At 44.8% G+C, this 14,733-nt stretch overlaps 2 protein-coding genes across 2 annotated transcripts; both read left to right on the top strand.

Moving 5' to 3' along the window:
* Positions 1 to 230: 230 nt before the first annotated feature.
* LOC143029964 (uncharacterized) lies at positions 231 to 3,342 on the top strand. Its single transcript, XM_076193176.1, has 2 exons — positions 231 to 2,258; positions 2,377 to 3,342. Exons 1-2 carry the CDS (start codon positions 231 to 233, stop codon positions 3,340 to 3,342), a joined length of 2,994 nt encoding a protein of 997 aa, XP_076049291.1.
* A 2,094-nt stretch (positions 3,343 to 5,436) lies between these two features.
* Positions 5,437 to 8,116, top strand: LOC143029963 (uncharacterized). Its single transcript, XM_076193175.1, has 3 exons — positions 5,437 to 5,686; positions 5,888 to 6,462; positions 6,860 to 8,116. Exons 1-3 carry the CDS (start codon positions 5,437 to 5,439, stop codon positions 8,114 to 8,116), a joined length of 2,082 nt encoding a protein of 693 aa, XP_076049290.1.
* Positions 8,117 to 14,733: the final 6,617 nt, after the last annotated feature.

The following is a 14,733-nucleotide window of genomic DNA, read 5'->3' as shown; positions in this document are numbered from 1 at the left end:
CCGGGAGCTCGCCACGTTCGTGGGCAGAAGGTTCTCCTGACATTGTAACAGGAGGCTGCCGCGAGACGCACCGGTTATGACTAGAAGGCCAGGAAGGACTTAACATTTGGTTAGGCCTGGTGAATGGCGAGGAGGCACATGTAATGAGAGATTCGGGTTGCACAGGGTGCATCGTGAGAAGGCAACTGGTTAGACCCGAGCAGTATACGGGTAAGAAAATTAAGTGCAGCATGGCAGACGGTTCCACTACCGTCGTGCCCGAGGCTACCGTGCACGTGGAGTCGGCCATATACACTGGATGGGTAGAAGCGGCGGTCATGCGGAATCCCATAAGTGATTGCGTGATTGGCAATATCCCCGGGGCGCGTAATACGAGCACCGTAGAAGCAGGAACGCAGACCACCGCGGCCGTAGTAACCCGCGCAATGGTGAGAAACCTTTCTGCTGCGGTGCCTCTGACTGTGCCTGAGATGCAGGAGTTAATAGATTCGAAGGAAGTTCAGGATAGGCAGCTAGACGATCCCTCGTTAGAAACCGTACGTAGGAAACTTCAGGATGGTACCGTACGGCGAGTGGGTCAAAGTGTTATGACTTATGTAAGGAAGGCAGGAAGAATGTATAGGAAGGTTGAGACAAGTCAAGAGATTAAACACCAATTCATAGTACCAGAGCGGTATAGGCAGGCAGTATTTAAGCTTGGACACGAGGCAGCATTAGCAGGTCACATGGGATACCATAAGACCCTCAATAGGATCAGCAAGGATTTCTTTTGGCCGGGTATGGCCACAGATATATCCCGTTGGACAAAATCATGCGATACGTGCCAGAAAACCACAGACCGGGGCAGAGTTAAGCCTGCTCCCTTGCAACAGCTGCCCATCATAGCCACGCCATTCGAACGCGTCGCGGTCGATATCGTGGGTCCCATTAAGCCCCGATCGCAAGAAGGCTATAAATATATATTGACGCTAGTCGATTTTGCTACTCGTTGGCCGGAGGCCGTAGCTCTTAAGAACATAGAGAGCATCACTGTAGCGGAGGCATTGCTGGGAATTTTCAGCAGGATAGGGGTGCCCAAGGAAATCCTTAGTGATAGAGGAACCCAGTTCACCTCGGGAATGATGAACGAGTTCTTACGGTTGCTTTCGATCCAAGGCATCCGAACTACGCCGTACCACCCCCAATGCAATGGTCTGTGCGAGAGATTCAACGGCACGTTGAAAAAGATGCTAAGGAGGATGGCGAGCGAACAACCTAAGGAGTGGCCTAGGTTTGTCGCACCCTTGCTCTTCGCATACCGCGAAGCTCCTCAGAGTAGCTTGAAGCACTCCCCCTTTGAACTGATTTATGGGAGGCAAGTCAGGGGGCCCCTCCAGATGTTGCGTGAGCTGTGGGACGGCAGTGTTCCCGATCCCGTGGTTAGCTCTACGTATGAGTATGTGCTCAACTTAGCAGATAGGCTCCAGGCCACGTGTGAACTTGCTAAGGAGGAGCTGGTTAAGGCCAGGGAGGTCCAAAGGTCCTACTTTGATAGGAAGGCCGAGCTGAGAGAATTTCTGCCAGGGGACAAGTGCCTGCTATTAATGCCTACGTCCCATAATAAGTTGTTGGCCACCTGGCGTGGGCCCTACGAAGTAGTTGCCAGGAATTCCGAGGTCAACTACACCATACAGGTGGGCCACCATAAGACTAAGCGCTTCCACGTGAACATGCTTAAGCGCTATATAGAGCCCCAGCAGGCCGTAGCTAGTATGAATGTAGGAAAGGAAAGAGTGACAGGACATAGGACATCTGAGCAGCTAGGATGCCTGCGCTTAGTTAGGAAACAGTTCCAGGACGAGGTGAGAGAGCTAGTAGGCTGTGCTACCGTCATTTCGGAGGAAGGTGAGAATGATGTAGGTCCCGAGACAGCGCAAGCCAGGCAAAACGAGACATGGACAGATGTAACGGTAAGTGACTGCCTGGAAAGCGGGCAAAAGGACGAAGCTGTGTCCTTATGCAGGGAGTTCGCCCACGTTTTTAGCGACAAGCCGGGGCAAGCCCAAGTGGAGCCCCACCGCATTGAGTTAATCAATGAATTCCCTCTTAAGACTAAGCCGTATTCTATACCCCTCAGACTCGTGGACGACGTCAAGGCAGAAATAAACGCAATGGTCGAAGCGGGAATAATTGAAAGGTCGACTTCCCCGTATTGCAGTCCCGTAGTGGTGGTTGGTAAGAAGACCGGAGGAGTAAGGCTGTGTGGGGATTACAGGAAGGTAAATTCTATCACACGGCCCATCGCAGAGCCAATGTCCGATCAACGGATGATATTTTCTAGATTAGCTAATTCAAGTTTTTTTTTCAAAACTAGATCTCTCCCGAGGATTTTTTCAGATAGGACTACATCCCGAGAGCAGGAGGATTACAGCTTTCGGCACACCATGGGGGCTGTACCAATTCACCGTGCTGCCCTTCGGCCTCACCAATGCCCCAGCGGTGTTCAACAGGACCATGCGCGACGTACTTCACGATGTGCCCGGCACAGAGGTATTCGTCGACGACGTCTTGGTTCATACGGAATCATTCGAGGAGCACATGGTGGTGCTAAGGAAGGTACTGGAGAGGTTATCAGCAGCAGGTATGACTGTCAAACCCTCCAAAACGGAACTCGGCCAGACCGTAATCCAGTATCTGGGCCACACAGTGGGAAATGGTAAATGTGGTTGTCAAGAGGACAAGGTGAAGAAGATTAAGGAGGCCCCGATCCCTACGACGAAGAAACAAGTGAGGGCCTTCGTCAACCTTGTGGGCTACTATCGGCAGTTCATCCCCGAATTCGCCGCGGTAGCACTGCCGCTGCATAACCTTCTAAAGAAGAGTGCACCAAACAGAGTAAGTTGGGGAGAGACAGAGGAAAGGGCATTCCAACAACTAAAATCACACCTATGTAACAGTCCCATATTGCAGCTCCCGAATCCCAGAGAACCCTTCACGCTACGAACCGATGCATCCCAGGACGCCGTCGGAGCTGTTCTACTCCAGGAGCAGGACGGATGGATGTACCCAGTGGCTTACCATAGCAGAAAATTGCGGGCAGCTGAGAGGAACTACAGCACCATCGAGCGTGAGTTACTAGGTGTGGTAGATGGGATAAAGAAATTTCAATTCTATCTGTACGGAGGTAAGTTCGTCTTGGAGACGGATCATATGCCGCTGGAGCATTTGAAGCCGTCCAAGACAGCCAACGCCAGGCTCACCAGGTGGGGACTATACTTGCAACAGTTTGACTACACCTTGCGTTACATAAAAGGGAACGAGAATGTGGGGGCGGACCTACTGTCCAGACTTGGAAACAAATAACTGCTGTATTTTTTTGTCCCCAGATCCGGAGGAAGGAGACATCGTTTTTTTTTATTCCATACAGTCACGTCTACATACACACACACACACAGACATTCGACACTTGTATGTCATGCCGTTTTGGCCAGAGAAGCCACAGCTACTCCATCTTCCATCGGAGTTTTCCCTCAAGGAAAAAGAAAGATCCTGAGGTTTTTCGCTCATACCGGAAGATCGAGGTAGCAAGGCTAATAGGCACATTTTCAACTCGCGACCCGCGTCGCGAGTTGTCCCCGTCGTTGGAGGAATGTCACGTGGGTCACGTGACGAGACTTGGAGGGCTGTCGGCGCGGACGTCTCATCCCCCGCTGACCACGTGATTCGACCCGAGACGAAGCTTGGTGCTGGTCAGCCAGAGCACCTGACCGGCCGAAGATTGTCAACGTGAGGTCATGCTTGGCTTTCAGTGCTGCCAACTGTCCCTATACGAGGTCACTACTGCTGTGCGCATGCGCAGATCCATGCCCTTCCACTCTCCCTCACCCTCCCGGACGTGCAAAGGAAGGGCATGGAGAACCTGGAAGGACTTCTTTTTCCGACGCTCGTCGTCGTCGAAGGACAAGAGAGACCTGTCTGCTTGCCGAGCAGGCCACTTCAGTCTCTTTCTCCCCACCAGGGAAGTTACAATTTGTTTTTATAATTTAATCTTTTGTGTAAGCTTAATTTTGCCTGTGTTATTCCGAATAAACACATTTTCTTGGTGTGTCGTGTGTTTCTCTCGCCTTCTCAAATTTCCCGATTATTACCGTTCGAACCTATTTGACAAACATAAATTATGCTACATGTTGAATTTAGATATTTTAGATTCCACTTGTCGAAACTACAGTTCATGTTTTCATTTCTCATTTTCTTTAATGCTGAATCAATCTAAAAAAAATTAAAACGGGTGACTATAAATAAAATACTTTAGGTTGGAGGAAATGGAAGTGACTTTCCATCATCATCACGGATCACGTGTTGGATTTGTGTTCGACTCCTACTATATTCCTGAATGAGAGGTCAGAGCTCACCTATGACCCAATTAATGGGTAATATATGACATATACACACTGTTACATCTGCGATGTATAATTGCCAAATATGTAATTGTAATTGTTGTTTCGAGGAGATGTCATGTTACGTGTGTTCGTATTGTGCTGCTTTGGTTATGACCAAATATATGTCACCGTAAGGTATTTTCTTTATTATGTATTGTATGTATTTATTAATGTAACTATGGTATTAGTTTATAATAATATTGACTGTTTTTTGGTAATATGTTGATTATTCAAGTGTCCATTGCGCATGCGTCTCTGCTACGTAAAAATATTTCGTTTGTATTTCCCGCTTAAACAATGTAGGCTCGTCAGGCTAGGTAAATCCCGCCCCCTTGTAGTATCCAACGAGTCTATACGATTGTCCAGACCCTGCTTAGACCTACTACACGGGTCAGATTCAAAATGCCAGCCTTGAGGTTAGTACCCTTTTCCCTTGATATAGCAGCAAGCCAGATTTACTAGGACTTAGCTTTGTAGCGCCCTATAATAAGTGAACGCGGAGTGAGTAGCATCGGGGCTTAGGATTAGCTTATATTTCATGACTGTTTGGTGATCTGTAACCCGGTCTTACGTCTATTCAATCCCGTTAAAACCTTCGAACTTGATTCTTTTGTGTAATGTCAAATGTATGATCAGAAGTATTATGTAAAATCATGTTTGTTTAATTATAATAGTGTGTCTTTGTTATATTATTTTCGTGTCATTTTACTTGTGTTAACTTTCATACTTATAATTTATTTAATTATATTTCTTTAAATTAAGTTAGTTTGATTTTCTTTTCCCGGTGTCCGACCGGGTGGCGACCTTATTCAGTTCTTTTGACCGTTTGAACCCGTAATAGACATAGGGTCTAAAGGGTTCCCTTGATGTTACAAACTTCTGGCATTCACAAGGCCGGTGAACCTTTGGTACTTTAGAGAGGTTTGTAACATTAATTGGCGACCTTGCCAGGATTTAACGGTAAATTGGAAAGACGTTCGACGTGGATCAGTGATAATAGATTTATTAAGGTAGGAAGATGCGGTTAACCAACGAAACCGAGGTAGATGAATTTGTACAAGGAAAACCCACAGATAAGGAAATTCAAGGTCTCACCATACCGGAATTGAAATTGATAACACATTATTTTGGGGAGTTAAATAAAGGGGAGTTAGTACACATGGTAGTGGCAATGTTGCATGATCGAGACGAAAGTGTGCCGGCGAGAGATGAAGAGAGAGCGACAGAACAAGCTTCTGCCGGTTCAGCGAATTTAGATGATCGGGAAGGTAGTGACGCTGATGGTGAATCCCGGCACACAGAATCTCGATTAAGCGAGTTGCAGTTAAAATTAGAAATAGCTAAATTAGAAGCCCAATCTAGAAAGGAAGAAACTGAGAGAGCTAAATTAGAAGCCCAATCTAGAAGGGAAGAAACTGAGAGGGCTAGATTAGAAAATGAGTGTCTTAAACTTAAATCTGAATTGCAAGAGAATGAACAAGTGCTACCAATTCCTCAAACATTGAATGGGAGACCCGAGTTTGATGTAGTGCAGAATGCGAGGTTGCTTCCTGAGTTCGATGAATCCAATGTGGACCAGTACTTTAGAATTTTTGAAAGGATGGCTAAAGATTATTCATGGCAAAAGAAGTTTTGGCCTGCGCTGTTGCGGACTAACTTAAGAGGGAAGCCTTTGAGAGTATATGGCGCCCTAGAGGACGCACAGGCGAAGGACTATGACATGGTCAAGACGGCCATCCTTAGGGCATGTGAACTCGTTCCCGAGTTATATAGGATAAAGTTTAGGAACTTAAGGAAACAACCTAACATCTCGCACGTGGAGTTTAGTAGAGAAAAGCGTTTATTGTGGGACCAGTGGTTAAGATCTCACAATATTAATAAAGAATTTGATAGACTGGCTGAACTGCTACTGGTAGAGGAGTATCTGAGATCTATCCCTAAAGAGGTATCATTGTATCTTCAGGAAAAAGAAGTCTCCAAATTGGAGGAGGCCGCAGTGTTAGCCGATAAGTATGAATTGATAAGACCTGCAGGGAAGTTCTCGGTTACTCACAAGGGAAAAGGAGACCTGGCAATAAATAGGCAGAGAATCTCGCTCTCATCAGGTGGGTCACCTACCAAATCCATAGAAGTCAAGAAAGATGACTGTAGTAAGTCATCAATGATTAAGTCATGTTTCTATTGCGGAAGGGTAGGCCACCAAATGAGAGATTGTTGGAAGAGACGAAGAGAGATGGAAGGTGTCAAGCCCGTATCTTTAACAAATAAGGTTGAGAGCACCTCCACTAAGGGCAAGGCCCAGGGAGAGAGTGAAGCCAAAGCCGTGGCATTGATGAGTTATATAGGTAACAGCCCATCAGAGATGGATGGGGGTAAAGTAGATGAATTGGAGGGTAAACTTAAACCTCACTTAAAGGGATATCAGCCATTTTTATTCCAAGGCTGGATATCCAAAGGAGGAGACCGGAAACGAGTCACCATCCTACGGGACTCGGGGGGCCCTCCAGTCCCTAATACTGAGTAGTCTGGTGAGAACTCCAGTGGTTGGAGGGAGTGTAACGGTAAGTTCCCTAGGGGGCCTAGCCAAGGTACCTCTAGTATCCATAGACCTACAGTCGCCTCTCTACGAGGGACAGGCTATGGTAGGGATGGTAGAAGAGTTACCAGTTGTAGGTGTGGATGTTATATTAGGAAATGATTTGGTTGGTGGGAAGATGTGTCCCACACCCATAGTTTCGGAGGTACCGGTTGTTTCGGAAGAGACCGAGCAACTTGAGAGACAGCACCCGGGGTTATTTCCGGTTTGCGCTGTTACGAGGGCGATGGCAGCACAAAGGGAGTGGTCTAAAGACCAGGTGAGACCAGTAAGGGTCTCGAGTGGGGAAAACTGTGGAAAACCTGAATGTGAGGACAGTATGAACCCCGAGGAAGAACTCCCAAGTGAGGAAGCCCAGGTCGAAGCCGAGTTTGACCTGAAGCCTCCGTTCCAGGAGGAACAAGTAAGTGAAACCGATGTGTATGACTTGACTCGCTTGTTTATGGAAAAGAAACAGGAGGGCACAAGATGTCTCAGTGACTTGCAGAGTGTCGATCCCGACTTACGGGAACTATATGAAAGGGTAGAGAGTGGTAGTGAACTATCAGAGGAGTATTACTTGGACAAGGGAGTACTATTCCGCCGATGGGTGGAAAGTACCTGCCCCACTGATGATGCAGTGTGGTCCGAGAAACGGCAAGTGATGTTGCCGAGGGTCTACCGGAAAGAAGTTCTGCGGCTAGGGCATGATAGTCCCCTTTCTGGACATTTGGGTGTACGCAAAACTTTAGACCGTATCTGGCAACATTTCTATTGGCCAGGAATTAGAAGGGATGTGGCACAGCACTGCCGTACTTGTCACACTTGTCAGTTGGTAGGAAAACCAAACCAACCTGTACCTGTAGCCCCTTTGAAACCAATCCCTGTAGGAGAGGAACCCTTTGCTAAGGTTATCGTGGATATAGTGGGTCCGTTGCCTAAGACTGCTAGGGGACATGAGTATATTCTCACTTTGATGGATACCTTTTCTAGGTATCCCGAGGCGATACCACTACGTAAAGTGCGCGCCAAAGTGGTGTTGCATGAGCTGATTAGCTTCTTTACGAAGTGGGGACTACCTCGCGAGTTACAGACAGACCAGGGGTCTGTGTTTTTATCTTGAGAGGTTATGCAGAGTTTGGGAGCACTGGGGATAACGAAAGTGACGTCAAGTGCTTACCATCCTCAGAGTCAAGGTGCCCTTGAACGGTACCATCAAACGTTAAAAACAATGTTGAGGAAATGGTGCTTAGAAAATGATACGGGGTGGGACCAAGCCTTACCATACCTGTTGTTTGCAGTGCGTGAAGTACCCAACGAATCGTTGGGCCTCTCTTCTTTTGCATTAGTTTTCGGGCACGAGGTTCGAGGACCTCTTAAAGTCCTGAAAGAATGTTTATTGAAAGGACATAGTTCTGCCTCTAAGGATATGTCGAAGTCGGTGACTGACATGAAAGGTAAGTTGGCCGCGTCTTGGGAAATGGCCAGAGAAAATTTAATGAGTGCTCAGGAAAGAATGAAACGACATTATGACAGAAATGCCAAAGTACGGGAATTTAATCCCGGTGATAGTGTGTTGGCCCTGCTGCCTTTTCAAGGTAACCCCTTAAGGGCAAAGTTCAGTGGACCCTATGAGGTAGTGAAACGAGTAGGGGAACTAAACTATATTGTTGCCACTCCAGATCGGAGACGGAGTCAACAATTATGCCATATAAATATGTTAAAGTTGTATCGAGAAAGGGAGCAGAACCCGGTGGGTGAAACTGTCGCGAGTGTTTGTACGGTTTCTCTCATGCATGAAGTAGACGAGGACACTATTTCCCCCACCTTAGAGATGCCGTGGAAGGAGAATGCAGGAGGGTGGCCCCAGGTAGTGGATAAGCTGAACCACCTCACGGCTACACAACGGGAGGACTTAACTGCCTTATTAAGTAAGTATCAGGAGGTCTTTCGAGATACTCCTAGAAAGACTGACCTAATTCTGCATGATGTTGATGTAGGAGACGCGAAGCCTATTAAGCAGGCACAGTATCGTGTCAACCCGCAACGAGCAGCCATAATCAGGAAGGAAATAGACTATATGCTGGCCCACGGTTTAATTACGCCAGCACAAAGTGAGTGGAGCTCGCCAGTGATCTTAGTTCCGAAAGCAGATGGTACTCAGCGGTTTTGTGTCGATTTCCGACGCGTGAATACAGTGACCAAAAGGGACTCGTACCCCTTACCTAGGTTAGAAGAGTGTATAGATAGAGTAGGAGGGGCACATTTCATAACTAAATTAGATCTGCTCCGTGGATATTGGCAAGTGCCCATGACACCCCGTGCCCAGTCTATCTCCTGTTTCGCCGCATTGGGAAAGACTTACCAATGTAAGGTTATGCCCTTTGGTATGACCAACGCCCCTGCCACGTTCCAACAGTTGATAAATAAAATTTCCGATGACATTCTTGGTTGTGTAACGTACCTCGATGATGCAGTGTATAGTAATACTTAGCAGGATCATTTAAATCGTCTAACCTTTCACTTTGACAAGTTAGTGTCTACCAATTTGGTGCTCAATCTAACAAAGTGTGAATTTGTTCAGGCCAAGGTGCATTATCTTGGTTATGTGATCAGACAAGGAGAATTGGCTCCTCCCCAGGCCAAAGTGGAAGCCATTCTCAGAATTCCAGTACCTCAGACCTAGAAGGAGATTCGTAGTTTTGTAGGAACCATTGCCTTTTATAGAATGTTCATCTATAATTTCTCTTCCTTAATAGCTCCTTTAACCGACCTGCTAAAGAAAGGAGCCAAGTTCCAGAGGACTGAGTCTTGCAACACCGCTTTTGTTCAAGCGAAGAGCCTTTTGTGTACAGCTCCAGTGTTGCAGGCCCTAGACTTCTTTAAACCATTTTCTCTGTATTGTGACGCCAGCAACATTGGTGTTGGTGCCGTACTATTACAAGCTAAAGACACTGTGGATCATCCTGTGAGTTACTTCAGCAGAAAACTGAATGTGGCACAGAAAAAGTATTCCACAATTGAAAAGGAATTATTATCCATTATTTTGGCTTGAAACATTTTGATGTATATATCCCTGTTGGCGCAAATGTAACTGTGTTCACTGACCACCATCCCTTAAAATATATTCAGAAGTTCAAGGAGAAGAACCTCCGCTTAACTAGGTGGAGTCTATTTTTACAAGAATATAATCTAGATGTAAAACATATTTCTGGGAGGAATAATGTGATAGCAGACTGTCTGTCTAGATCATAGCACATATCTGCCGAAAGTAAAGAAAAAAATTCTTTTCAAGAATTTTTTTCTCTTTTGGTGGGGAGGTGTTACATCTGCGATGTATAATTGCCAAATATGTAATTGTAATTGTTGTTTCGAGGAGATGTCATGTTACGTGTGTTCGTATTGTGCTGCTTTGGTTATGACCAAATATATGTCACCGTAAGGTATTTTCTTTATTATGTATTGTATGTATTTATTAATGTAACTATGGTATTAGTTTATAATAATATTGACTGTTTTTTGGTAATATGTTGATTATTCAAGTGTCCATTGCGCATGCGTCTCTGCTACGTAAAAATATTTCGTTTGTATTTCCCGCTTAAACAATGTAGGCTCGTCAGGCTAGGTAAATCCCGCCCCCTTGTAGTATCCAACGAGTCTATACGATTGTCCAGACCCTGCTTAGACCTACTACACGGGTCAGATTCAAAATGCCAGCCTTGAGGTTAGTACCCTTTTCCCTTGATATAGCAGCAAGCCAGATTTACTAGGACTTAGCTTTGTAGCGCCCTATAATAAGTGAACGCGGAGTGAGTAGCATCGGGGCTTAGGATTAGCTTATATTTCATGACTGTTTGGTGATCTGTAACCCGGTCTTACGTCTATTCAATCCCGTTAAAACCTTCGAACTTGATTCTTTTGTGTAATGTCAAATGTATGATCAGAAGTCAGATGTATTATGTAAAATCATGTTTGTTTAATTATAATAGTGTGTCTTTGTTATATTATTTTCGTGTCATTTTACTTGTGTTAACTTTCATACTTAAATTTATTTAATTATATTTCTTTAAGTTAAGTTAGTTTGATTTTCTTTTCCCGGTGTCCGACCGGGTGGCGACCATATTCAGTTCTTTTGACCGTTTGAACCCGTAATAGACATGGGGTCTAAAGGGTTCCCTTGATGTTACAAACTTCTGGCATTCACAAGGCCGGTGAACCTTTGGTACTTTAGAGACGTTTGTAACAACACACATTCAACTAATTATATCTTTGCATTGAGGTACTGTCTGAATCATGAACTTCAAAACTTCAGTCCATGAGTATACGAGTATTAACACCAACCAGGTTATATTTGGAGCAAATTCATAACAACCTTTAAATTGCAGGGTATATTTAGATAACTGTCTTGAATAACATACTAAAAATCTCGAGTGATCCACCTGATCGTTCAATTTTAGTCTATCAATTTTATGTACTAGTTTCTCACTTTCATATCTACCAATCACCATCCCATTCTCACGAAGTGTCAAAGTGAGAAACCACGAGCAGATCAAAGGTCAGTTGCTGCAAGACACTTTGTTATATAGCATGAACATATACAAAAAGAAATGGCGGAAAACATGATAATGAAAAGTACTTACCAGTTACACCTAAAGATTACTTTATTCAGCTGAGGGGAGTTTTTTATTTTTAATTCTTATTTTGTTTTATTATTTATTTTTTATATTTTTTTATTTCGTGCACAGAGTTGCAATATTCACAGCCGACATCGTCTACTAAGCAAACTTTTCATTTTTCTTCCCCTTTCCTCCTCCATGGGAGTCTAACTTGGCTCACCTGCCAAATGGTGACCCTGGTCTCTGGTTTGGGGTCGAGCATTCCGCGCAAGACGTTCAGAAGAGCCCACTCTTGGGCTTTGCTGAAGACTCCTGGCATCACGGTCTTGAGGGCAGGTCCTCCGCCTGCGCAGCACCTCATGTAGTATGTCATCTGGTGCTTGAGGAGGAGGTCATTTATCCAGGGCTCAAAGTAAGGCAGGTGGCCCTCACACAGTTCGTACAAAACACATCCCAAGGCCCACACATCGACCTTTCCTCCTGCGTAAGGGTGCTGGGCCTTGTCCAATACCTCGGGAGCAACATACCATGGGGTACCCTGGCTACCATTCAACTCTAGCCCATACACCGTCGACGTCCTCACTGACAGGCCAAAGTCGATGACTTTCACGATTCTCTTTTTGGCGTCAAGGACCATGTTCTCGCTCTTCAAGTCGAGGTGGACGAAGTTATTCTCATGCATGAAGGAGATGGCAGACACGATCTGCCTGAAGTAGTAGACGATCCGATTGCCCCAGGAACGAGAGGGTGTCTTCAGATGTCTTTCCAGGGCGTGGCACAGCGTCCCGCCGGGGCAGTACTCGGTCACAAGGATGTCGCACACCCCGTCCGTCGCGATGTCGACTAGACGGACGATGTTGGGGTGGGAAAGGGCACGGAGAGCTTCAGTCTCCTTGGAAGTCTCGATGGCGCAGTCGTCCCTCCGGGTGGGGATCTTGGCCACGCTTGTGAGACCCGAGGTGACGTTGGTGACCAGAACCGTCTTCGCGAAGCCTCCTTCGGCGAGGAGGGAATTGACGGTGTAGTTGTCGCTGAAGGAAGAAGTTTTTGTTTCCTCGAAGGCCACCGAAGTAGAGCTCAATAGAGATTCATTACATGTCTTGTCCTTTATCGAGGACTTACTTCCTGTTGGTTCCTTCGTCTTGTGTTCTGAGGTTGGACTGCCATTTTCTTGAGGATTTATTTGGAGATCCTCGTTGTTCTTCACCTCGGTAGTTTTACCTGAAGGGAGAACTTCGGGGGCATCACAGCTGGATTTTCCTCTTGCGCAGCAGGTGAGGATCGTCCTTAGTCGCAGGAAGAACTGGAGAGCGGAATTTTTGGCACAGTAAAGTCGACGCATCTTCACAACTTCGTCCAAGTCGGCGAAGGAGGGAGAGCTAGTGCAGTGACAGAGAACATGGAGGGCAGATTTGACCAAATATGCACGAGCACTTTACCCAGTGCTTAGTAGCACACACACACACACACACACACACACACACACACACACACACACACACACACACACACACACACACACACAGAGAGAGAGAGAGAGAGAGAGAGACAGAGAGATAGAGAGAGAGACTATTTTCCATTTAACTGTATGTCACAATTCTCAATTGAATCAGTAATCTCTTCTTCATTTCCTTTCAGGAACACCTCTCTACAGACATTTCATTTTATCTCATGTTCTTGGCATATTTGATCATTGTAATATGTAACCCAAATGTAGCAAAAAGAGTGAGGATGAGTCAACCTCCAAAATAGGTGATAACGAACCTAGAGCCTCCCAGCATATACATACTGGTAACATGAATTGGATACGACAGCGGCAACAACAAACAGCAACAGACAACGAAGGCGTCATAAGGAAACCATAAAAAGGATCATGGGTGGCAACAATGTCTCTTTAGTTGTCCCTACAGCATGGGAAACCGTTATACTGGGTTATGTGTCTTGAGGATCTGATCCTCGTTTGAATAAGATCGACTGGCGATTGCTATGAGAGAACGTATAAAATGTGTTACTGTAACTAACGCAGTCAAAGAAGGGTTCACCTTTTGGATAGATAAATAAGTTAATAAACGAGTAAATAAACATATAGATAAATATATAATTGCATAAACGCGTGAATAGATAGAAAATGAATAGATAAATTAACAAATGAATAAAACTACTAATGAACAAATGAATAAAATGATACACAAACGAGCAAAAATATAAGAAAATAAATACATGCACACCCATACTTACAGCGCGCACAGCATTTCTGGTCTATGCCACAGAATCACAAAATAGAATGTTCATACACATAACGAGAACAGGCTAGGGAGAGAGGGTGGCACGTTTGGCACGAGACTCGCCATGGCACTGGCTGAGAAGTAACCATGACCACAGACCGTCGACGTAATTAATGTAACAATAGACGACACAATTAACACGACAATAGACCACACAGTCAACACATTAATGATTTCCCTCCAAGGACAAAGCTGTCGTCTCAAGAGACGTCTACGAGGAAGATAAACTACCTGGGACCCATCAACTCCTCGGCAAAAGACGAATTAAGGGGCGATAGGAACGGTTCCTAGAAACGCTGTTCCAAAAACCGCTGGCGAAAGAGGAAAACAAAAGAAATTCGAGGAAAACAAAAGAATGGCTGGGAAAACAAAGGAACGTCAAAAACAAAACAAAAGAATATTGAACCATATGTTAAGTAAAAGTCGAGGATAACCAAAAGGAATTTGAGAAAACAACAGCAAATCAAGGTAAGTAGAGTGCAATTTGAGGAAAACTTAAGCAAGTCGAAAAGAACAAGAAACAAGTTGGAGAAAAACAATGGATGGAGAGTTTAAAGAAGAAGTTATTTGACATTAAGAAGAGAACGAACTGAAGTACATTGAGTGATTATTGATTATTATCTATCATTCGTAGCAGTAATATCTTCATCAGAAAACGAGACGTATCATAACACCTTCATTATAGAAAGTAATTTTCTTTCTTTATCTATATTTCTATTCATTTATGTATCTATCAATTAAGTAATAATGAATTAACATTTCAATATATCTATTCATATATTTCTTAATTTATTCTATACATATTTTTCTATCTATTGTTTTGAGGTGACATTAGACAA

Source organism: Oratosquilla oratoria, chromosome 11 (genome assembly GCF_046742065.1).
Source record: "Oratosquilla oratoria isolate Oo_2021 chromosome 11, ASM4674206v1, whole genome shotgun sequence".
Taxonomy (NCBI): domain Eukaryota; kingdom Metazoa; phylum Arthropoda; class Malacostraca; order Stomatopoda; family Squillidae; genus Oratosquilla; species Oratosquilla oratoria.
The sequence above is the reverse complement of the archived record's forward strand: the minus strand, read 5'-3'. Positions and strand labels throughout refer to the sequence as shown.